At 34.4% G+C, this 26,048-nt stretch overlaps 1 protein-coding gene across 1 annotated transcript in view; it reads right to left on the bottom strand.

Annotated features, from left to right (window-relative positions):
* Window positions 1–26,048, bottom strand: part of LOC145249556 (uncharacterized) — a 279,663-nt gene that overhangs the window by 154,578 nt on the left and 99,037 nt on the right. Inside the window, exon 8 of the mRNA XM_080111231.1 lies at window positions 3,049–3,186. Coding sequence (XP_079967357.1) covers window positions 3,049–3,186 — 138 coding nt within the window. The remainder of the gene's footprint in view (window positions 1–3,048; window positions 3,187–26,048) is intronic.

Here is a 26,048-nt window from a genome sequence, read left to right as displayed (position 1 = left end):
CTACTTTTTCCTCATTCTTGGATATCTAACTAATTTCGACACGACAATTAAGTAGATACCATTGGTTTTAAATGAAATTCAATATTTCGATTTTCGTTCTTATTCCGGAGAAGCGCCACAATGCCCATAGATTATTAGCGACAGTCCCAGTTAAGTCCCTTGTATTAAATATCTTAGCGAGACCGACAAGTCCGTAAGACACGTGAGTTGGCACACGTGTAGTTGCGATAGCTGATATAGGCGCTGGCGGCGCTAGTCATTCCCCAACTCCCAGCATATTCAGATTAGCGTCGCCCATTCTCCATTCTTCACCCCGCCCCCCAATCCTCATAATCCAATTCTGACACACTTGCAAAACAACCCCTAACCTCCACACGCCCGCATTCGTCAACTTTACTCGTTATTCTTTTCTTCATTTCTGATAACGGGCAATAAAAATAGTTGTTGCTGCGTATTTCCTCTCTGTAACCTCTTTCTTGCGAGCCTGTCTCTGCTCTATCTTCATTTTCACGGCAGGTGCTCGACTGAGCTTCAATTTATGCCCCCCACCCCGCTCTCCTCTGTAAAACATTCACAACACTCGCCTAATTACAACCACTGTCAACAATTTCTCTTACTCTATAACTGCCTAAAACGAAACGAAAATTCTATGAGAAACGCTTTTCCGAGAAATGTCTATATATGGAACACAATATCGCGGGGCTGCTTCCCAACTCATTATAAAATGGTCGTTTTCAAGTCAAATGTAAACAAGTTCTTGTTGAGCAGTCCTCTCAAATAATCACATTCTACCCAATTTCCATGACTGCCGACCATCACGTGTTGTCATGACATTAAAAGACCACGGTCGCCATCTTGGATCTTTTTGTTTTTCCTTCTCAGCCTGCACGACAGACAGACATGAGCATGTTTTTGTGGTAAGCCTTCTTTGTTTTCTTGAAACCCCCCCCCCTTGATCTCATGATCACAACAATGGCATTGAGGTGGTGGTTGCCTCCGCCAGGTGCTTCTTCGAAGTGAGGGGACGACACACGCCTCATCTTTGCTTGCACTCCTGTCTGCGGTCTGTCGGGTTGAAAAACTTTGTCCTTACATTCTGGTTGTTTTGTGGGATCAGCCACTTTGGGTGAGGCAATTCCGTCTTGGGATAAGGAACTAGCAACCCATTATCGATCTAAGTCTGTAGTTCCTTGTCGTATTCCGTACGAGCTCCGAGGGGAATCTTATATTTCGGCACTCTATTGTACAACTTCTCTGGCAGCTGCTCGTTTGATCATTTCCAGGATACCGTCCAAGACTTTGTGCGCTGGTCGAATTCAGCACAAAAGTCAGGCTGCTCCAGCTCCATGGCTACGCCCAGAGTGAGACCGTGTCTTACACTTATCGTCAATCCGGACGCCACCCAATTCTTTGATAGCGTCTATTCCTAGGAGCAGGTCATAACCATGCAGCCAAGCAGTCAGCTGGCGTTGTCTGGGAGTCCGGCCAGAAAGGTGCATCCTAATATTTGGTCACTCACTCGACTGAACGGCGTGGCCAGCTTCCTTAAATCGGCCATATACACATCCACCGTCTCATTTGGCCCAAACCGTCGTCTGGTGAACTGCCTCCAGACGACGAAGGGGTCTGTAGCAAAGGCTGCATATAGTGCCTATCTAACCTCCTCCAGGCCAGGTTCATCTCCGAGCTGCTGATAGATGGCGTTGGCTCATTTGGTGAGCCTCAGCGGGATGACTAGTGCTGGATCCTTTATTTTGCATAGCCTGCAGACATGTTCAGCCTTTTCCCACCACTCGACTACAAAGGAGCCGGCGGGGGAGCCGTCAAACTCTGGAATCAGTTTTAGGTCGAAAGTGTCCATAACGTAACAAAAAAGCCAAAATAGCTTGAAACGGAAAAGTCTGAGTCGCACGACAATGTTCACTCTACACAGGTCTGAACGCTTCTTTCTTAGAACTGCCCACCTATGGAATACTGTTCTGCTGGCTTGCTTCTTGACCGACTACAATATCGTTGCCTTCAAGTCCAATGTAAACAAGTTCGAAAAAGACTGACGATGTTCACTCTACGCAGGTCCGAACGCTTCTGCTCACTCCCCCAGCAACATGCTTTTATGGTGCTCGAACGCACCTCAAAATCACATGCGAGACACGATTTTTCAAGAACTATTTGAGACCATGGACATTAAAAGACTACGGTTGGCATTTTGGATTTTTTCATTTTTCCTTCTCAGTCCGCACGACAGACAGACACAAGCACATTTTTGCAGTAAGCCTTCTCTATTTTCCCCACAGTCTGCAAAGGTCAACTTTTTCAACTTTGACCTCTTAGCAGCCACATTTTTGCTCAAAAACTGATTAAAAAGCTTGCTGCATATCTGAATACCCTTTATCTAAAATTTCAAATTGACACAAAATTGGCTGAATAGTTTGCTAGAGACCGCAAAGGTCAAATCTTTTAAACTCTAACCCCTTGTAAGCCAAATTTTCGGCCAAAAACCGATTAAAAAGCTTGCTTTATGTCTGAATACACTTTATGTAAAATTTCAAATGTTTAGACCAGTAATTAGCTAAGTAATTTGGTAGAGATCACAGAGGTCAAATTTTTAAAACTTTGACCTCAATTTTGACCCTTTAACATTTATCTTTTTGGGCTCAAATTAAATTAAAAAGTTTGATCCATGCCCAAGTAACTACATCTAAAATTTCAAGTGTTTAGACCCAAAATTGGCGGAGGAGTTTGGTAGAGTTTTCAAAGGTCTAATCGTTCAACTTTGACCCCTTGGCAGCCAAATTTGTGACCGAAAACTGATTAAAACGATTTTCTCAAATTGCAATATCCCTTATGTCAAATTTCGAGTCTGTAGACTTACAATTGACAGAGTAGTTTGGTAGGGAAATGCACACACACACACACACACACACACACACACATTTTCACTTTTATAGATATATAGATAGATATGTTACACTTTTTCCCCTGGCAACACTTGGTACCCCTGCTAGTATAGAGATAAAAGGAAATGAAAGGTGCATTTCATTGACTTACCATTCCTCGTTCGTCCATATCAGTCAACATGACAATGACTCTTCCCTGTTGTTCCCATACCATTCTCCAGAAGTCTGCTACAGTACATTCCAGAGGTGCCTGCGTGGCAATGTAGGCTTTTTTCTCCTCGTTAGGTCCCTAGAATGTAAGATTGAAGTTCTTTGAAAATCGCTGACAAAACTTTTCAAAAAAAAAAAAAAGAAAAAAAGGTTATATGAAAATATTAATCTCTGTTATTATATAAAAGCAACTTTGCGCGTCTGTGAGTTCGTTCCCTACGGACTCCAAAACGGCCGGGTCGATTTTTATGCGCGATCTCACAACGAAGGTACTTTATGTGCATATCAGCGTTCTTAGATAAGTTTTGTATCAGAATCAATAAGTATCGATAATCAATAATCGAAATAACCCAAGGAAAGAAGAACGAGTGATTCTGACCAAAGATAACACCTTACACAGCCTAACATCATCGGTGCATTTGAGAAGTTTTGAACTTAAATTCAAGCCATTATCACTGCAAAACAGTGAGGCTAGACATTTAAAATCAATTGTAGGGTCTTTGATATGGCAGGGGCGCATGCGAAATGAATGTTTCTGTTTAAAGCAAGGGTTCTCAACCGGGGTTCACATGAACCCTACGGGTCCATGGAATATTTCTGGGGGTCCGCAGAATTATTATTATTACTTATTATCATAATTATTATAGTTGTTTTAGAATACTTTATTTGCATTAAATTAGTTTTCATTTAAAAATAAAGCTTAATTATATAATACTTCTTTGATTATTAAAACCTCAAAATTTATATTTGTGAAAAATAGAAGATTGTCTTATGACCAATAGTTATGAAGGGATCCACCAAGATAAAAAGAAGGGGAAAGGGGTCCATGAGTGAAAAAAGGTTGAGAACCACTGGTTTAGAGCACAACGAAAGCATGATACTTGACTTTTATATTTTAAACTTTAATTAAAGAATGCCAATTATATATAAAAAGTATTTTTTTATAAAACACACAGTAGGTTCTCTCCAGTGCAATGGAGACTACAATGTATTGTGGACTAAGTCACTTTAGGGAGGCATGTGAAGCTTCCTCCTGGTGCACTGTGATGGATCCCTATTGAAAAATGGGTGATTTCATGGATTTTGATGACAATAAAAATATGGGTGCGTGAAACATCCGTTGATCACCATCCAATCCCAGACAACATCGGGTCTCCCAGCTAGTTTAAAAGCTAAGTAGAAAATAGACATTTGGATTTTTTGGAACCCTGTTCTCATCTTGAGTGTTATTCTTACAACGTTTTGTGCCAATGTAATCTCCAACTTGCTTCAGATCTTTCTTGTCGAATTTGGGAACCGTGTTAATCTGCACATAATCTCGAACGGGACCCTTTATTTAATCCATGGGAGTTTTTTTTTTTTTTTTTTTTTACATGGTGGTCACCACTTATCAAGGCCCGGAAGCCACTCAGGGATAAGGGTTATTGCAAGTACAGTACGTTAGTGTGGAGATTTGATGAAGTGTTTACTTAAGGGGGCGGTTCATTAGGAATTTAGAGTAGCATGTTCTCATCCTGTCAGCCCTGACCGAGTAGAAGTTGTAATGCATTTTACAATCGTATAATTAGTATTGCCCACACTGAGGATTGAACCTCCGACCCCCAAAAGAGTGTCATTAAGAACTGCAGTACTTCTATCCATTACACAATGGAAAGTGGATCTTGGGTTTATTTTACATCGCTTTATATCTCTCTACCCCCTATTTTTTTCGTGTTGTCATCAGATTGATTAAGTGATGTTTATGATAAAGGGGGAAGAATTGATATTTTCATGGTCAGCTGTTGTTTTGATTAGGTGCTCGACTGAGCTTCGATCTCAGTTTCCTCCCGGTAAGACATTCACAGCGAGAACTTCGCTTCTATCACGTCTCAAAAGAAATTTCCTTTCTTCTTCAATGTGCTTAGCAGAATTTCCATGAACAGAGTTTCTTTCCAAGAACTCCCTATTGGTGGAACACATTACTATCGGACTGCTTCTTTGCAAACTACAACACGGCCATCTTCAAATCCAATTTCAACAAATATTTGTCATAAGATAAGAAATAAAACTTCATTTCATTCATCATTTTAAATCCTCACTTAATATTATTCATCTGTTAATATACGAGGTGCCTTAAATAAGTTTCCAGGCCTTTTTTGCATGCACTTAAAATTGTTGTAGACTCTTGAAGATTTAGTATGTTATTGCTATACATCTTTTGCGATGATTGACCAAGTTTTATGATTTCACGTTCAAATGAACAGCTACAGCAGGAATCGGAATACATCCTACTAAAGCCTGATTGCCACAGCTGGTGAATTTCAAAAATGCAATCTGGACGTGAGGACATTTTAGAAGAATGCAATATGCAATAAAATTCTGTTTTAATTTGGAAAAATATGCCACAGAAATAGAATACTCCAGACTGCTTTTGGACCATCTTGCATGGATTGAGCATCAGTTTTTGAGTGGCATAAGAGATTCAAGGAAGGCAGGGAGTCTGTGAGGGATGATGAGGAGTGTTGGAGGAGTAAGGCAGTCAGAACATCAAAGTTGATTGGCCAAATAAAGAATTTCATGGATAAGAACTGTTGTGTCTACAGAGACAATAAGTGCACAGTTTGATGGGAAGTGTACACACAATTATTCATGAGGAATTGAAGATGTGGAAGATTTGTGCAAAGTTTGTCCTGAAGCTGCTCCATCCTGGTCACAGACTATTTGACCAAGATGGGCATCAAGACAGTTCCTCACCCTCCCAATAGTCAAGACCTTGCTCCCTGTGACTTTTGGTTATTCCCTAAGTTCAAGGAAAACCTTAAATTGGTTTTTAGCCTTGACTCATTATTAAAACTTAAATTTAGACTGTTTTATTTGGATCATTCTCAAGTTCAAAACTGAAGGAGTTTGGAGGTTACATCGGCTGAAACGTTAATAGTGAATAGGAATTATAATCTCTCTCTCACAGACGTCTTAGTCTTTTCTATAAATACTACTAGCAGGAAAACCCGATGTTGCCCAGGATTGAATGAGAATCAACAAATGTCATTGAAACCGGTGAAATAGTTCATTTTTCAATCAAATCGATTGATTGCCTATTCTAATTGGGGATCCACCGCGGTGGACTGAGAGGAAGCTTCACATGCCTCCCCACAATGACTTAGTCCACATTACAGTGTTGTCTACATTGCACTGTAGAGAACCTACTGTTGATTTATATAAAATTATTTTTTTTACAATGGCTTGAATTTAAGTTTAAAATACAAAACGTCAAGTACCATGGTTCAATAGTGCTATAAACAGAAAAATTCACTTCGATCGCACCCCTATTATTTAAAAAAGCCTACTGTTGAATCTATATACTGGGCCTTTCTTCTTGTGCGGTGATAAAACTTCTAAAATGCATTTGTGATGTTAGGTTGTATAAGGGTGTTAGCTTTGGTCAAAATTGGTCTGTTCTTTTTTTTAATCTGATTTTTTGATTATCGATTTTCGTTACTAATTGGAAGCATTCCGATACAAAACCTATCTAGGACCCCCCCCCCAGGCACATGAAATATGTTTGTGTGAGTTTTTTTTAAAAGTGGTCCAGACGTTTCAGAGTGCATAGGGAACTCTCTCTCTTTTAAGCACACATGGCGGTGTGTTTAAAAGTTCCTGTCTCATGTACCATTACCCCATATTTTCCCATGCAAATATTCGTACATATATTTTGAGCTTTTTGTTTGTTTGTCTGTTTTACACAATTTGATGCTTTACCCTGACAATTTAAAACCCGAGGCAATGAAACCTCTTACGCAATACCGCCGCTGATAGCAGGCAGCCTAGAAATCAGTTCATAGTTACCCGTTCCCCAAGTGGTTAACTAATTTTTTTTTTTTTTTTTGACACCATATTTTTTTTTTTTTTTTATCTGCAGAATTGTTTTCACCATTCTTTCGGCTGACTGGCATGTTTACTGTTAGAATATCTCACAACGTAACCCGAAGCGATGTCGGAATTATTTTTACAGAAGTCGGGTTTACTAAGTCAAACTCAGCGTCCATAAACTGCCGAGAAGGTAGTGCGGCGTAATGTGGAAGTTAGATTGGAGGGGGGGGACACAAGGGAGCTCGCGGGTGAGCAGGTTGATAAATATGCACGTTGGAGTTATTCAGGGTGAATTTAGCTGAAAATAGTTTCCTTAGTGCAGACAAAGAACACGGAATGCTATTTTCAAAGGGAAATACTATTTCTAACGTAAGAATCACAGACCAAAGAAACGGCAATTCTGATGTAGGCAAAAGGAAATGCTATTTCTAACTTAAGCATAACAAGAGCAAAGAAAATGCTATTTTGAATTTAAGTGCCACAGACCAAAGAAAATGCCTCTTTTCACAGACAAAAGAAATCGCTATTTTATAGTTAAACGTCACAGACGAAAGGGATTGCTATTTTATATTTAAATGTCACAGATCAGAAAAACTGCTATTTCACAAATAAAAATCACAGACAAAAACGAATGCTATTTTATACGTAAAATATCACAGACGAAAGAGATCGCTATTTTATATTTAATGCCACAGACAAGAGAGATTGCTATTTCACAAATAAAAATGACTAGCTAAAAAAAAATGCTATTTTGCAGTTAAGAATCACAAAGAAAACTGCATTTTGTCTGTGATTCATATATATATATATATATATATATATATATATATATATATATATATATAGTAGAAATGGTAATTAATAAAAACTGAAGAAAGTGCTCAATACTGTTGTAGAGCAAATATGGGTTTATTTTTTATTACCGTATCTTTTTGTTAAGTTACATTATTGTTTCAGCTACCCGGCCGTTTTTTTTTGGGGGGGGCGTCTGTAGCTTCCTCAGACTTCGAACATTTCTGTAAAAGTCTGAGGAAGCTACAGACGGCAAAAAAAAAAACGGCCGGGTAGCTGAAACAATAATGTAACTTAACAGAAAGATAAGGTAATAAAAAATAAAACGTATATATATATATATATATATATATATATATATATATATATATATATATATAGCGAAAATAAGGAGATGGAGATAGAAGTTTCTTTACTTTCCTTACGTTCATGTGCAGCATTGGACCACACATCCACACACACTTGTATACGGTAGAACCCCGGGATACAGTGGCCCTAGGATACGTTTTTTTTTTTCAGGTTACGCTGTAGAATACGATGTTTTTCCGGGCCCTGGTTACAGTATTTTCCCCGCCTTACGGCGTTATTTATAATATTATTTGATTATATACATGCGTATTAAATGCTGTACTGTATTTTGTTACTAATTTTTTTTTTTTTTTGATGCCATATCTAGGGTTCTACTGTATATATATGTTTTTGTATGCGCACACTCGCGCGTCTGTGTGTATGTGTATAGTTTGCAGTATTCATTCTTCCACATTGAATAGGATACATATTTTGTGTTTGTTAGATACGTCCATTTTTTCTAAAATTCTAAAACATAGATTCATAAGTCTCATCATCATCATCATCATCATCATCACGTTCATTCTACACGCTGGCAAGCATTTGGCGGTTTTATGAAATTAATTTTCAAGCTGACACATTCTGTCCTATTATTCATCACTTTTTGCCTAAAATTCTTCCTTATCACTTTCTCCTGTGTTTTCCTCGGTCTTCCCCCGCCAACTGACCTTGCTACCTCGACTGTTCTACATTCATTAATTCAAGCACTCTTATCCATTCTGTTACTGTAACTAAATTCCAAAAGTCTCCTGTTCGGCGCGCATCTCCGTATTCCCTCCACATTCAATATTCCTCTGAGCTCATCAGATCTAGGCCTGTTTTTAAGACATTGCACATCTGTCTATCATTCTCGTATCGTCCCTCCCTCCATGCAACGCATGCCTTCAATCCTAACTGGTCAGGTTTCACTTCCCTACATCAGCACACTGCGTACACATGCCTGATAGACTCTTCCCTTGGTTTGGTAGACAATGGTAACATTCTTGCTAGTAATGCAAGAAATTCTTGGAACTTACTCTATTCATGTCTAACTCTTGTAATCGCACGAGAATTTGCTTTTCTCAGTGTTCCAATTTAGTGTTATATATATATATATATATATATATATATATATATATATATATATATATATATATATATATATAAGTGAAAGTGTCTCTGTGTGTGTGTCATGTCTCTGTGTGTCTGTGTACATTTCACTACGCAATAACTCTGTCAATTTTAAGCCTAGAGATTCAAAATTTGATATACAGGGTACTGAGATTTGGGAAAATCGATGTGATTGGTTTTCGGACCGAAATTTGGCGATTAAAGGGTCAAAGTTCAACGACTTGACCTTTGAGAACTCTATCAAACTCATCCTACAATTTTGGGTCTAAACACGTGAAATTTTAGGTATAGGTTCCTTGGACATGAACCTGACTTAATAACTTTATTTAAGCCCTAAACAATAAATTTTAAGGGGTCATAATAGGGGTCAAAGTTTAAAAAATTAACCGTTTTTTGTTTTGCTCAGCATACACCTCAAAACACCCGGGCAACGCCGGGCACCCATGCTAGTATATATATATAATTTAAAAATTAAAAAAAAATTTTAAAATTTAAAAATCAAATTTTAATTAAATTAAAAATCAGTTTCATAAGAAGGAACAACAACTTTGACTTTGTTGTTGTTCCTTCTTATGAAACTGATTTTTAATTTAATTAAAATTTGATTTTTAAATTTAAAAATTTTTTTTAAATTTTTAAATTATAAATCACATTACTTAATATATATATATATATATATATATATATATATATATATATATATATATATGTTTGAAGGTACAAAACTTATATATAGATTTAAATAAATTATGCGGAAATTCCCGAGAGCTCTTTCGGCTACATCTCTTCGGGATAAAATCGATAGCAAAGGAAAACAATATTATTGACGATATAAAAGAGCACTAAGGGGAATTCAGATGGGCCAAGAATTGAAATAAAAAATTGAAGAAAGAAAAAAACGATTAAAATAGATTTTAATCTGTGTATACTATGTTTAAAAGCGACTAAAATTAGCACAATGAGGGGACAAAAAAAAAAAACGAAAAAAAACTCACGACAAAAAACAAACAAAAACCCCACACTCGAGGGAAAAGTGGTTAATATTCTCCAAAGAGAAATAATGGTTTTTTCATCTTCTTTTGCGGTATGCATATATTTTGCAATATACATATATTTTTGAAATATACATATATTTTTGAAATGTACATATATTTTGAAATATACATATATTTTTGAATATATTTTGCAATATACATATATTTCAAAATATACATATATTTTGAAATATACATATATTTTGAAATATACATATATTTTGAAATGTACATACATTTTAAAATATACATATATTTTAAAAATACATATATTTTGCAACATACATATATTTTTAAATATGCATATATTTTGAAATATATATATATATTTGGAAATGTACATACATTTTGAAAAATGTATATATTTTGCAATATGCATATATATTGCAATGACACATATTTTTGACATATATATATATTTTAAAATATACATATATTTTAAGATATACATATATTTTGAAATATATGCATAAATTTTGAAATATACATATATTTTTAAATACACATATATTTTGGAATATTAGAATATATATATATTTTGAAATATACATATATTTTTGAAATATATGTATATTTTTGAATATACATATATTTCGAAATATACATATATTTTTGAATATACATATATTTCGAAATATACATATATTTTAAAATATACATATATTTTGAAATATACATATATTTTTGAAATATACATATATTTTGAAATATACAGAAGTTTGGAAAAATTTGCATTTATCAGATCTTAAGTGGAATCCATAATGTTGAATTTGATCCAGCACGCAAGTCAAGTGATGCAGAAGTTCCTCTTGAGATGTGCCTGTAACGATGATGTCATTAATGTAGGCAGAAACTCCTGGAAATACTATGAGCATTGCATCCATGGTTCGTTGAAACATAGCCGGGACTGACTTGACCCCAAACGGAAGACGATTGAAACGAAATAATCCCTTGTGGGTGTTGATAGTGAGAATATTTTTGGAATCTTCTTCAACTTCCATTTGTTAATATGCATCTGCAAGGTCTAGTTTTGCAAAACAAGTTCTACTGTTGAGTTTTGAGAACAAATCATCTGTTACAGTTAGTGGATACTGGTGTGTCTCCAGTGCATCGTTTAATCCCGTGGAAAATTCCGCACACAGACGTACCTTGCCATTAGCCTTCTTCACAATAACAATAGGTGCTTCCCAGGATGAGTAATTTGTGGGTTGGATTACTCCAGTTTGTTGAAGGCGGTCCAATTCTTTTTCCACTGTAGCTAAAGCTGTATATGGTACAGGACGCTTTGGTCTAAAAACTGGCTTTAGTTTTAAAGTTGCTTTGACTTTTGTATAGCATCCAATACCTTCTTGAAAAACGTTGCTGAACTTTGTTTTAAGAATGTTCTTAAAATATGTTTCAACATCTGCAGCAGCATTAACATTGAAAGAATTGAAAATTGTATTAAGTGGAACATTGAAGAGATCAATTTCCTCGATGAAATCAAAATCAAGAAGATCCAGGATTGATGAATCAGAAACATAGCATACCCCTGAAAATTTTTTTCTTTGAAAGAGACATTGCATCTTAACTCACCAGTTCGTTGTATTTTGTTTCCTGATGCACTGCAAGCAACATGTTTAGTATTTTTAAGCGTTGGTTTTCCTAATAACTCCCATGTTGACTGTGGTCGGAAGCAGTGTCGAATTGAAATTTTATTGGCTTATTGTTTATCTCAATAATTATATATTTCCTACGAGCTTCAAAATTTACATTAAACGTAGCAAATATTGAATTTGTGGTAGATTTTTGGAAACGCATTGTCATTTTCTTAGGAGTTTTGCCTCTCGTCGGTGAAGAGTCCATCCTGGTAGTTTTCACAAAATCCGCCCCTGTGACGACGTGAACAAAGTTGACACATGTGTCTTTTAAAAGGGCAAAAACGCGCATAATGAATATCACCACATGACCAACAGGGTGTTGGCGGCTTTTTATTCTTTTCAGACGGGAAATTTTGTACAGATTCTCAACTGGAAACAGATGGAATTGTAGACAGTTGTTGTTGCACGATGGCAGCGTCCCGTTTAAGATTTATCAAACGTTGACATTCTGTGGTCAGAATTTGCACTGTCATTTCTTTGTCTTTATTTGACATAGACAGTAAATGTGTGCGCACGTCAGCGTCTGCTGGAGATTGTAGCCCTGCGATAAAAATAAGCCATTTAAACTCCTCTGTGAGTGATTTCAGTCGAAATTTTTCACACTGAACATTAACCACTCCAGCATATTCGATAAAATCGTCATTAACGCTTTTCGTCAGCTTCAGACAATTGTATCGGATATTAAACAATGACGATGGCTCACCAAAAATGTCCGTTAACTGGGTTACTGTTTCGTCAAATGTGAAATTCTTTGATTTCTTTGGTAGAATGAAGTTTACATAACGTTCGTGTTCAATAGAACTCAGTTTTCTAAGCAATAACCGTCTTTTCCAGTCATCGATTTTTTTCTTCAAAATCATTTTTAAACGTATTTTTCCATCGGTCAAACAAAACGAAAAATGTTTGGTTTAATTCCGGATTGAATTGAAAATCGGTGATAGAATTTATAATATTATCAAAGGAGTTATTTACAGTTGACGAAGCCAATTGTGTCTGAAATTGAAACGTTAATGTTTCTATTAATTTGTTTTGTGCCTCAAGAAATTTTTCTTGCTGACTTCTAAGTATCCTTTACAGTAAATTTGGATCCAATACGAAAAAATAATGCAGTTGTTTGTTTTTTGTTTTTGTTGTGATGTATATTTCAAAGATATATATTTATTATTATTGCAAAATATATGTATATTGCAATATAAATATATATATATATATATATATATATATACACATATATATATATTTATATATACACACATATATATATATATATATATAGATAGATAGATAGATAGATAGATAGATATAAATACATACATATATTTTGAAATATACATATATTTTTAAAATGTACATATATTCTGAAATATATGTATATTTTGAAATATACATATATTTTGAAATATACATATATTTGGAAATATATGTATATTTTGAAATATACATGTATTTTGATATTTACATATATTTTTGAAATATACATATATTTTGAAATATACATATATTTTTAAATATACATATATTTTAACATATACATATATTTTGAAATATACGTATATTTTGAAATATACATATATTTTGAAATATAAATATAATTTGACATATATATTTTTTTGAAATATACATATATTTTGAAATATATGTACATTTTGAAATATACATATATTTTGAAAGCCATTCATTTCAATAGGGGCCAGATGTGGGTCAGAGCATTGATAATGGGCATATAGAATTTGGTTTTAGATGCATTAAAATTAACAAGCCACCCTTTTATCTATTGCATTACGCGCTTAAGATCAGAGGAGAAAGAATCAAAGAGATCTTGGTCTTTCTCGTCTTAGAAGTGTTGCCATAGATGGTAGTGTCGTCTGCATAACTGTCTGCCAATAATCTTAGAATGTAATTTGGGAGATCATTGATGAAGACCAAGAAGAGAGTTGGGCCCAGGATGGAATCCTGAGGGACGCCGGCATTAATACTGTGAGCTTTTGATTTCTGCCCATCAACTACTACTCTTATAAACCTATTAGAGAGAAATGATTTAATAACTGAGAAAACATTTCCAGCTATTCCGTAGCTGGAAACAGTGTGTAGCAGGCTTTTATGCCACACCATATCAAAAGCCTTTGATATGTCAAGAGCAATTGCCCTAGAAACGAAGCTCGCATTGTGACATTCACTAATCCTGTGAGATATTACTGTTAACACTTCAGCTGTAGATGTAGCAGAACGGAATCCATATTGCATGTTATTGAGAAGGTTATTTCTGTTGAGGTGGTTGATCATTTTTCTGTTCAACACAGATTCCAGTAGCTTACTCATGACGCACAGAAGACTGATTGGTCTGTACTGAGAGGAGATGACTGATCGCCTGAATTTTTAAATATGGGACAGACTGATGAGGTTTTTCGGGGTGTTGGGAAGCAGTGCTCCTTAAGGCAACATTTAAACAGCTTTGTAAGGGCTAGTTCCTGTTGAAGCTTTTTGAGCCAGTTGCTTTACTGAGATCGAGCTGCATTCTCAGAACTCAGCGGCCATTTTCTTTCTAGGCTTCTGTGTCTAAACATTATCATATATTTGTGTGTAAAATATTTCTGAAAAACATAGACTTTGATGCAAGAGAGCTCATTAAAAACCTCTCGGTGTTGCGGTTCCGCTCGTACATGGCGCGAGCGTCTGTTCACTTTCTGTGCTCGCATAAATACAGGAGGAAGCGTATTTTACTTGAAACCAGAAAAGTTAGATTATGATAAAGAAGAAAAAAAACCCAGAAAAAGTTATAATCAGAAAAAGTAAATGTCAAAAAGCCTTCTTACATAATTACCCCCCCTTCCCTACCCTCCGCAACCTGCCATTAACAGTGCGCAGGTTGAGCCACCACCCCTCTACCGACTCTCCACCCACTCGTATCCTTGGCTTCTACAGACATCAGCTGTTAGCGTTTCTTATCTCCGCTGACTGTGCAAGCTTCATGTAAGATTTTTATTTGTTGTTGTTGTTGTTGTTGTTGTTCCAGCAGTGCCAGGAACCGTCTTTGTAGAAGTTGGTTCTCAGAATGGTATTGTTACTAATTTCTCAGTTACTGCTGATTCTGTCGTCGTTGCCACCGGCACCAGCTGCAGTGACATGGTTTCATTTTGTGTAATGTATGCCCTAATTCAGACGGAACTTAAATAATAATCCTGTTTCTCATTAACGACCCCGAAAAGAAATAATAAAAAAAATGGAGTTAAATGTAACCTAATTCCTCGACACAATTCTAACCATATTAAAACACTAGCTGCTCTAGTTCCCCTATATCACGGCACTTCAGTGTGGCTAGACAAGCGCTTCAATCCAGGATCGAAACTCGATTGTTGTGCTGACAGCTGGCTCCTCTAACCCTACGCTATAGTCCGGCACCTGCCAAATGTAAGCGCAAATCTTAATGTAAACTCAGTGGAAATGTTGTCAATTGTTGGAAAGCTCAAGTTGTTTTTACCCAATGAGAAATACTTTAATAGCTAGCGGCAGTTGACGATTTCCTTAGGGGAGCTCTGCCCAAGAGCAAGGGGATCATATAGTCATCCACAAACGGACTATTTTGCTGTATCAAAGCTCTTCAATGCGGCTAGACAAATAGGTGCCTCAAGCTGTGATCGAAACTAGTGTTACTCGTGTGTCAGTTTCCTTTGTGAATAACTAAAAATAGACATCGTCTTGAAACAGTTGTAAACAACGTTAATAGCTTTGTGTATGCTGTTTATTTAGAATATGATTTGAAAATAATTTAGATCCTTAAAAATACATAAGTAAACTTAGCTCTATCTAATTAAATATTGAGCTGTCAGTGTTTGCATGTCCATGATTGGTCTTTGTAGTTAACTATAAAAAAAGAGTTTTTTTTAATTGATTTCTGTATTTCTAGTCGCGTGCAAGCGACTCTATAAGTCACTCCGTCGGTCGGTCCGTCGGTCTGTCGGTAACACTTTTGTGCTTGGCCTTTTTGGTTACGATCAAAGATCTGTTCTTAATAGATGCTGTTCTTAGCTTTTTAAGCTTTTCTTGGCCTTTTGGCCAAGATCAAAGTGTAGTGTGTAGTATCTTTTCCGGCAAATACTGCAAGCAAAGACCATATGTGGGGGCAGCCCTACATATAAGACCTTGGTCAATGTAGGGGCAACCCTTCATACCAATTATCACTATCCAGCTCCCCTACTCCTCGGAGAATTTGTCCCCATTTTCCCTTCATTCCTCACATTAAAAATCGACCTTGTGCCTAATTTGCTCGGTGGGGGAGTAAATAAATACCCTTTTGTTGGCCTTTTGGCCAATATCAAAGTGTAGTATCTGACCTTACTACATGCTGTACTTATGTTTTAACTTTGTGATATAAAGTGGGGGATCACTTTTATGTATTAATTTAATGTAAAATGATCACCCACTTTTACAACCAGTCAGTCTCAAAGCCATTCAAGTCATTCTCCAGATCATTCAAGTTGTTTTTGAAGGATTCCAGTTATTTTTTTAAGCATTCAAGTAATTCTTAAGGTCATTCAATTCATCCTTAAGTTCATTAAAGTCATTCTAAGTCATTTACTTTTTATTTATTTAAGTCATTTCAGCCCATTTTTCGGTCATTTTAGTTTATCTTTAAGAATTTCATGTCAATCCTACATTCATGCATTCATTCATTACACGAGAGCACGCGACTAATGGCTAGCGGCCTTGTTTGTTGTATATATATATATATATATATATATATATATATATATATATATATATATATATATATATATATATATATATATATCTGCTCTAACCTATGTTAGTCAAATGAGGTTTGATCGTTTTTATGTTACGTAAACATTTTCATGGGTCATCTGACTCAACAAAACAATCTTTATTATTGTTATGTAGTAGGTCGAACACAAGAAAGTATTTGTAAGTTATTTGTCTGTCGATCTATCTATTTATCTATGTGTATTATCGATATATCTATCGATCTAGTTATCTATTTCTATATCTCTCTATCTCAATATCTATCTATCTATTTATCTATCTATCTATTTCTGTATCTATCCATCTCAATATCTATCTATCTATCTATCTATCTATCTATTTCTGTATCTATCCATTTCAATATCTATCTATCTATCTATCTATCTATTTCTGTATCTATCCATCTCAATATCTATCTATCTATCTATCTATCTATCTATCTATCTATTTCTGTATCTATCCATCTCAATATCTATCTATCTATCTATCTATCTATCTATCTATCTATCCATCTATCTATTTCTGTATCTATCCATCTCAATATCTATCTATCTATCTATCTATCTATCTATCTATCTATCTATTTCTGTATCTATCCATCTCAATATCTATCTATCTATCTATCTATCTATTTCTGTATCTATCCATCTCAATATCTATCTATCTATCTATCTATCTATCTATCTATCTATCTATCTAACTGGGGAGATAAACAAAAGATGAATATGAAGAATGTTGTTAAAAACTGTCAAAATATAATAAAACCATATCATACACAAGTCACTGGAAGCATCTGATCAGCTTACAGAAGTACGTGTATGTTACCACGTGATCAGGTTAGCTGGAGATCACATTGGAGTTGGAATTTGGGCGTTGAGCATGGCGGACGGTTTAACAGGTCGTCACCCTCCTTCACCAGAATGGAGAGCTAGAATTAACCACTCAAGCAAAAATATTCACTTTCCATTCTTCTGCGATCGACACCTAGAAAGTGAATAAAAACTATATAAAACCAACCATCGTATTGGAAGTGAATCAATATTCGTTCAAACAGGTTCCAGCCTCTTCTCCAAGTACAAGATAAATTCCAGATGGATCAAGATCAATGACGCATGAAAATAAGGTATGTCGAAAATACACGTATGACACACACACACACACACACACACACACACACACACACACACACACACACACACACACACACACACACACTCACATATAAACATTTAGACGATCATAGCATTGGAATATAAATAGATTGCAACAACATAACTTAGGGTTCAGATAGCGAAGAGCCACCATAGACATTTAGTGACACGTACACACATTCCGATGAACCCTCCGTCACAAGTACATATCCCTGTATGATGTTGGTAAACCATTACACAACATTATAATCAACTATCGTTAAGTAAATCTCTTGGATTCTTTTGAAAAAAATTAAAAATAAACATCGTCTCGAAAGAGGTGTAAAACATCCCTAAACCTCATCCCTATTGCAAAAAGCTTTAATTAAATCTTGTAGGTTTCTTGAGAATAACTAAAGATAAACAGCATCTTGAAATTGCTGTAAACATCACAAAACTTCATCCGTATTGTATAGAGCTATGGTTAAATCTGTTAGATCATTTGAAGATAACTACAAATAAACATTATCTTGAAATAGCTGCAAACATCCTCTAACTCAATCCATATTACAAAAGTAAATGTCATCTTGAAACAGGTGTAAACAATTTTAATATGGTTGTATCCTTAAAAGTGCATGTGTATACTTAGCTCTATCTCACTAAATATTTAGCTTTCAGTGTTTGAATACGCTTAAACATGATATTTTAATTTATGCAGATTGTATGTGTATTCTTATAGAATCAATCCTCTATTGATTATTATATATTACGAGGAATATTTTGCCCGGTGGACTAATTTTCAAAAAATAAAAAAATAAAATAAATAATAATGATAATGTCGTTCATCAAATTCCGTCTGTGTTTGTTTACAATATTACGTCAGCTGATATTTGTGCTTGACAATGAATGCCCTGGGAAAGTCACTTCTAATTAATGTTTAGTTTTAAGATATGCAAACAAAGTAATGATTTGCGGCGGTTTTAAATGGTACCTCTTATTTTATCGTAAATTGAACTCATTAATAAGAAAACAATTGGCTTTAATATTTACTTCGAAAGTACTCGATACCTAAGTAGTGCTAGGTAGCAAGTTTTGAAAATATCTATTGCAATTAAGCTATTTACTAATATATACATATATATATATATATATATATATATATATATATATATATATATATATATATATAAATTCGTATTCCTGTTTGTTTGTTTGTTCACAAGTTGATTAATATATACAAAATCGATTTCTTTATCATATTATTCATTCCTATATATACTATGATTATTGCAAAATATAAGATTACAGAGGTGACGTCATTTGCATATTACATTAAGGAAAATTGACTTTATTAAATAGCGGTGTATTAGTTATTGTTTATAGTAAGAGACTTATTTTAAGTGTTCTAATTAAATTTATTATTTAAATTTGATTTATATTGATAACATATTTAATTTATTTTATTTTTACCGACATCGATTTTTTATGAATCGGTTTGAGTTATTTCCCTTTGGGCACGAACGTTGTTCTTTTTGTTTTTGTTTTCTTTTTCGGCGGACATTAAAACTAAAAACTTTTAAGCATTATTTTTGGAATTAGTTTAAATAAAATAATTTCCGTGATTTCGCAATTAACGTTGTGGTCCAGAGAATTTTTATTTTAAAATAAACAAACAATTCAATTCAACTACGATTCTTTATTTAAAACAAAAACAAAAAACTTTCATTTACGTTTTTTTTACCAGTTTTTTTTTCTTCACATTTTTTGGACATCGTTACTATTTTTTTTTTCTTTTAATAACGCAATAAGTCATAACTCATCATTTTTATAACATAAACATTCGGTTAACACAAATTCTACTTTGATATTTTTGAAACTGAATTATTTACATTTTGTTTTCGTTTAGACAGACCATAAAGACAAATCTTTCTAGACTGAGGTAGCATAAAAGAAATTCGCTTAAACTGGAATATAGTCATAAAAAGGTGCTCAATATCCGGAGAATAGCTACTCTTCGTATCTCTTCTGGCGAAATATCTGGTAGAGTGGTAGAGAGTTTGTCACGTACTTCTTTTTTCGGGTGGGGGGGATTATATTTTCGTGTTTTCATTCGTTCTTTTATTTTTGAAATTTTTGTTGGGTAACGATAGAGTTGACATATAATGATGGAAAACTGCTTAATATTCTTAGTATAGCAGGTGTGGCGAAACCGAATTTCATGTCGACCCTGGCAACGCTGGGTATCCATGCTAGTATATATATATATATATATATATATATATATATATATAACAAAACAGTACTGTATGTGGATGACTATATATATATATATATATATATATATATATATATATATATATATATATAGTCATCCCATACAGTACAGTATGTGGATGACTATATATATATATATATATATATATATATATATATATATATATATATAGTCATCCACATACAGTACTGTTTCGCTGTTTCACAGCTCATCAGTACGTATACATGCATATATATATATATACATACATGCATGCATACATACATACATATGTGTGTGTGTGTGTGTGTGTGTGTGTGTGTGTGCGTGCGTGTGTATTTGGTTAAAAAGATAAGATTATGAAATACATTTTTGCAAACTATTTTGTTTTTGCCACACACACACACACAAAAAAAAAAAATACCACTTGTATGTGAAGAGGGTGCAGAGAATGTAAAAATTGTTCGGAGAGATTGTCAGAGAATGATTTCAACTGCTCATCCGGGCATCTTCAGGATCAAATTACTCGTCAGGTTTTTGAAACAATTATTTAAGCATTGCAGGTGTTGACATATGTCTTGATTTTTGTGTACAAAAGAAAAAAAATATATGAAAAAAAACAAAAAAAACCCCGAAAGTCTTGGTTTTTTGTTCAAATTTTTATGGCTCTAATTGCTTTTGCTATTTTTTTTTCTTTTACTTTAAGAAATAAAACCGCAAAATTGCACTGATATACCAGTTTCCGTTGAATCCCTGGAGTTAAGCAACGTTGAGCCTGGTTAGTACTAAAATTGTTGACCATTTGGTAATACCAGGTGCTGTATGTGCTCTGAACCGGAAAGAGATATAGGTGCCGCCAGATCATTGTTGCCCAAAAAAGACACGCGGCATGAAATAATGCAACGCCTCCCCACGACCCTATTATCTATCCAGAAACGATTTTTTTAGAAGCAAAAGCAGCACAAATACATTTTTAAATATTAATAAAAACCGTATTAAATTACATTTCTTTGTCTATGTCATTATTTGCTTGTTTTTGTGTCTTTGTCCTCTTATTGGTCTTTCTTATGCTTTTTACCCTAAAAGCGAATTTTGTGAACGACCCTAAACTTGCGTTAATAGAAGTATTAATTATCATTCTATTTTCTTATTTATTGTTGCCTGTAGTAAGAATCGACCCCTCAACCCATAGAAGACTGTCAGTTAGAACCGATTGCTAATCAACCATGATGTACCTAATAAGAGTTGGAGGTTACGTTGTGAAATCAACAACCAAGACGAAAATAAATACTGATTGATAGTGATAAGTAGGGCTAGGACAACAGCATATTCTTTTCATTATTTTGCCTTTCGAATGCGTATCCACTAGACGAGATAAATCATGGGCCGTAAAATATACAATAAGGGTCTAAGGACAACAGTCCTTTATACAATGTACATACATACATACATACATACATACATACATACATACATATGGTCCATTTATGATACGAAACAAAAGATATTAGAAGTGCTACGTATACACATTCAAAACACCAGAGTATATAATCTTATATGCTTTTATATAGAGTGATGTGGTTCTCGGTTAATTAACTGTGTCTGTGTCGGATATATACTCGAGAGTCAAAACAACAAAAAGAATATGCTGTTGTCCTAACCCTAGTGGTAAGTAATAAAACTGTGAATTTAAAAACAAAAATAAGAAGAATAGTTTTAGGCTCTCAAAATTCATACAAGATTTGTCCGCAAGAACCTATGACGTAACAGATAATCTACTAGGCAAGCTTCAGGCTAAAGATTCAATACTCAGTGCGGGCAATACTAGAAATGCAATTATGACTTACTTAAGACATTTACCTGGTCATGGCTGACACAATGAGATCAGATTCCCAAGTTTGGCAGAAAAATTCCCGAGTCTGAAGATCGGAGGTTACATTGACCGAAACGTTTGTTATAGAGTGGCCGAGTAGAAGCAGTAAGTCATCTATCTATCTATCTATCTATCTATCTATCTAGTTATTTATCTAGCTAGAGTTGTGTGGGCAAGAGATGTGAAATCATGTTTTGACAGGTTATCAAAACATTTCAAACTGTGAACTGATCAAGTTTGCACCATGAGGGGGGGGGAGAAGTCTGAGAATGGAGACGTAGAAGAACCACTCCAAGCCAAGATCGTCGATCAATCCTCTGCTATGACGAATACATGGGAGGAATAATATATATATATATATATATATATATATATATATATATATATATATATATATATATATATATATATATATATATATATATAACATGCAACGTCTTGTGTCTGTCTTGAAGCGTCTTTGTTTAAGCATAATCTTACTCCCCAAGATGGCTGAAGAAACTTCCCGAGGAAACAATAGCAGAACAGGTATATCGTTATGACGTCATGTATATGCGTTATATGTAATTATGTAAATGTGTTATATGTAATTATGTTGACGCGTATGCATCAATACTAGATGAGATGAATCACGAACCGTAAAATAAACAGTAAGCGTCTAAGGACAACAGTCCCTTATACAACGTACATACAGACATACATGCATACATACCTACCCACATACATACATACGTACAGACAGACAGACAGACAGGCAGGCAGGCAGACAGATAGACATATGGTCTGTTTATGATAAGAAACAAAAGATATTAGAAGTGCCACATTTCACATTCAAAACACCACGATTCAAATATACACACCGTACGTTATTTAGTACCAGAGTATATATACGGACATATAAACACCACACACCACTTTGCAACACGTTATGACAACATAACTCTGAAGAAGATTGGAGGTTACATCGGCCGAAACGTTCTGTGATTAACAATCAAGATGAGAGTAGTCAGAATAATCCAAATTGTCTAGCCTCATCCAAGAAATTCCGAAGAACGAATATTTTTCCCGTTTTGCTTCATCTGAAATGTGTCGACCATTGTTTGGTTTTATTTGAAATTTTGGGCACTTCTCCATGATTTGCTTCCCCAAGAAAAAAAATTAAATAAATAAAATAAAGAATAATCTTTATAATGTACATAACTCTGATGGAAACAACATAATGTACATATATTCATCAAGTTGTTTTATTTTTAATAAATAAAATCGTTTTTAAGTGATTAATCTATATATTAATACAATAGCGTGTGCATTATTTTCTGTGTCGCGCTTACATCCGGGGCGTTTAATTGTTATGTACTTCCATTTCTTGTCATAAATAATTTTACCAAGAATTCTTAATAAGTTTTGGTTTCAGTTTCGGTTATAGCTGATAGCACTTAAGTCATCTATTTTATTTCTAATAAATAATTTTATCAAGAATTCTTCATAAGTTTTGGTTTCAGTTTCGATTATGGCTGAAGAAACTGAAGTATATATATATATATATATATATATATATATATATATATATATATATATATATATATCATAAGTTTTTATTTCGGTTTCGATTCAAGCTAATGCACCCAAGTCATATGGATATTTTTTTTTTTTTTTGGAATCGTAACTTTATAATATATAAAAATCGATAGAACATTAACTCTATAGTAATATATACGAAATTTGCAAGAATTAAAATATATTTAAGCGTACTTTACGACCGGGCTTTGCCAGGCGTTCGTGCCAGCTTAGAAAATACTTTTGCAGTTTTAACAAAATAGCTACAATAATATCAGAGCGTCTCCATTTACACTGAACATCTACAGAATGCCAACATCAATATATTACATATGAATGAGTCCCCTGTGGAATTTCCACAGGTCCAGCTAGTAGGAATTAATATGATGTGCCAGACTGATTTAAAACTTTCTGAAGAATTATTTTAAGGGGCAGGTAACCGGTGATGAATTTCAAAATTGGCGACGCGAGATTGTCGATCGTTGTTCAGTCATAAAATTTGATGTTATTTAAAAAAAAAAAAAAAACAAACAACAAAAAACTATTTGATCAATTTGCAAGATTTTTTTGTACAATATTTTTTTCTCTGTCACGGATACGTACATTATAAAAAGATTTTTCTTTATTTTTGCTTTTTTTTTGGGGGGGGGGGTTATTGAGAGGGGAGTTAGAAACGAGCATCGAAATTTTTTAGATCTATCTGCTAACACTGTTTAAGCGTTTCAGGTCTTGCACGACAATTCACGCGTCAAGACTCCATAAATGTAAGCTTATTATAATGCACATAAGTAACGCATTGCTCAATCGGCAAGTGGAGAAGTTCCTTTTCTTTTTTACATACCTCGTAAACCTGTTTACAGCAGTACCCTCTCCGTTCTCTCTCTCTCTCTCTCTCTCTCTCTCTCTCTCTCTCATATATATATATATATATATATATATATATATATATATTGCAACCCACTCATTCTCTCTCCCGCTTATCTTTTTGTATATTAATTGCAAACCACTTCTGCTCTCCATCTTTCTCTCTCTCTCTCTCTCTCTCTCTCTCTCTCTCTCTCTCTCTCTCTCTCTCTCTCTCTAATATATATATATATATATATATATATATATATATATATATATATAGAGAGAGAGAGAGAGAGAGAAAGAGAGAGAGTTTGTACCCTATGGACTCGGAAACGGTTGACGGTTTTTTTAAATTTCACGTGAAGGTACTTGATGTGTCTGAGAGTGTCCTTATGAAGGTTTTGTCGGGATGCGTTTGATAAGTATCGAAACTCGATAAGCGAAAAAATCCGGTTAAAGAAGGAAGTCCGATTTTGACCAAAGTTAACACTTTCATACAACCTAACATAACAAGTGTATTTGAGAAGTTTTATCACCACACAAGCAGAAAGGCCCAGCCTATAAAATCAACTGAAGATTCTTTTATAAGACAGGGGCGCATTCCAAATAAATGCTTCTTTTTTAGAACACAATTGAACCATGATACTTGACTTTAGTTCGTTACAGTTTAATTTAAGTGATTATGTAAAAATAATTTCATAAAATTAACAGTTGGTTCTTTGATACGACAGGGGCGCATTCGAAATGAATGTTTCTGTTCAGAACACAATTGAACCCTGATACTTGACTTTTTGCATTTTAAACTTTAAGTGAACGCATTATTTACAAATAATTTTATAAAATCAACAGTAGATTCTCAACAGTGCAATGTAGACTACAATATATTGTGAACTTAAAATATCTGCGGAGAGGCATGCGGAGCTTTCTCTTGATACACTGAGAGGGTGGGGGGGGGGGTCCTTAACTAGCAGGCAATCAATCGAATTGATTAAAAAAATGGTCGATTTCACCGATTTTGATGAACGTATGGAAGGGTGGAACATTTGTTGATCCTCATTCAATCACGGACAACGTCAGGTCTCCCTGCCTGTATACATGTATGAATATATTTATATACATATGTGTGCATGTGTGCATGTTATATATATATATATATATATATATATATATATATATATATATATATATATATATATATATATATATATAAAACATGCACACATATTTATATATATTGGTTTCAATCCTGGCTTGAGGTAGTTGCCTGTCTAGCCGCACTGATGAGCTGTGAAACAGCGAAACAGTATTGTATGTGGATGACTATATATATATATATATATATATATATATATATATATATATATATATATATAATACGAATCAAGTGGAACTCACACCCTTGACATTATATATATATATATATATATATATATATATATATATATATATATATATATATATATTTGGTGTTCTCTCCAGAATGTGCTGCTGCCATTGCGCACAGAAATCACTTTTTCCACTGCTTCAAACGTAATAGATGTATGGAAACTAAAGCCGTTTTCAGGACTGCCAGCAACCATTGTAAGAAAGTAATAAGGAACGCAAGAGAGTTGTATGCTCAATCTGTTAAGTCCAAAGTAGCTGAGCAGCGGCTTGGTTCCCACCAGTTTTGGCAAATAGCAAACAGAATCCTGAACAGAAGCGTGTGCTCCATCCCAACTATTATCAATGGACCTGAGGTAATCTC

This window comes from Euprymna scolopes, chromosome 28, assembly GCF_053919585.1.
Source record: "Euprymna scolopes isolate OS-2025 chromosome 28, ASM5391958v1, whole genome shotgun sequence".
Lineage (NCBI taxonomy): Eukaryota > Metazoa > Mollusca > Cephalopoda > Sepiida > Sepiolidae > Euprymna > Euprymna scolopes.
Note: the sequence above shows the minus strand (reverse complement) of the source record. Positions and strands in the feature narration are given on the sequence as shown.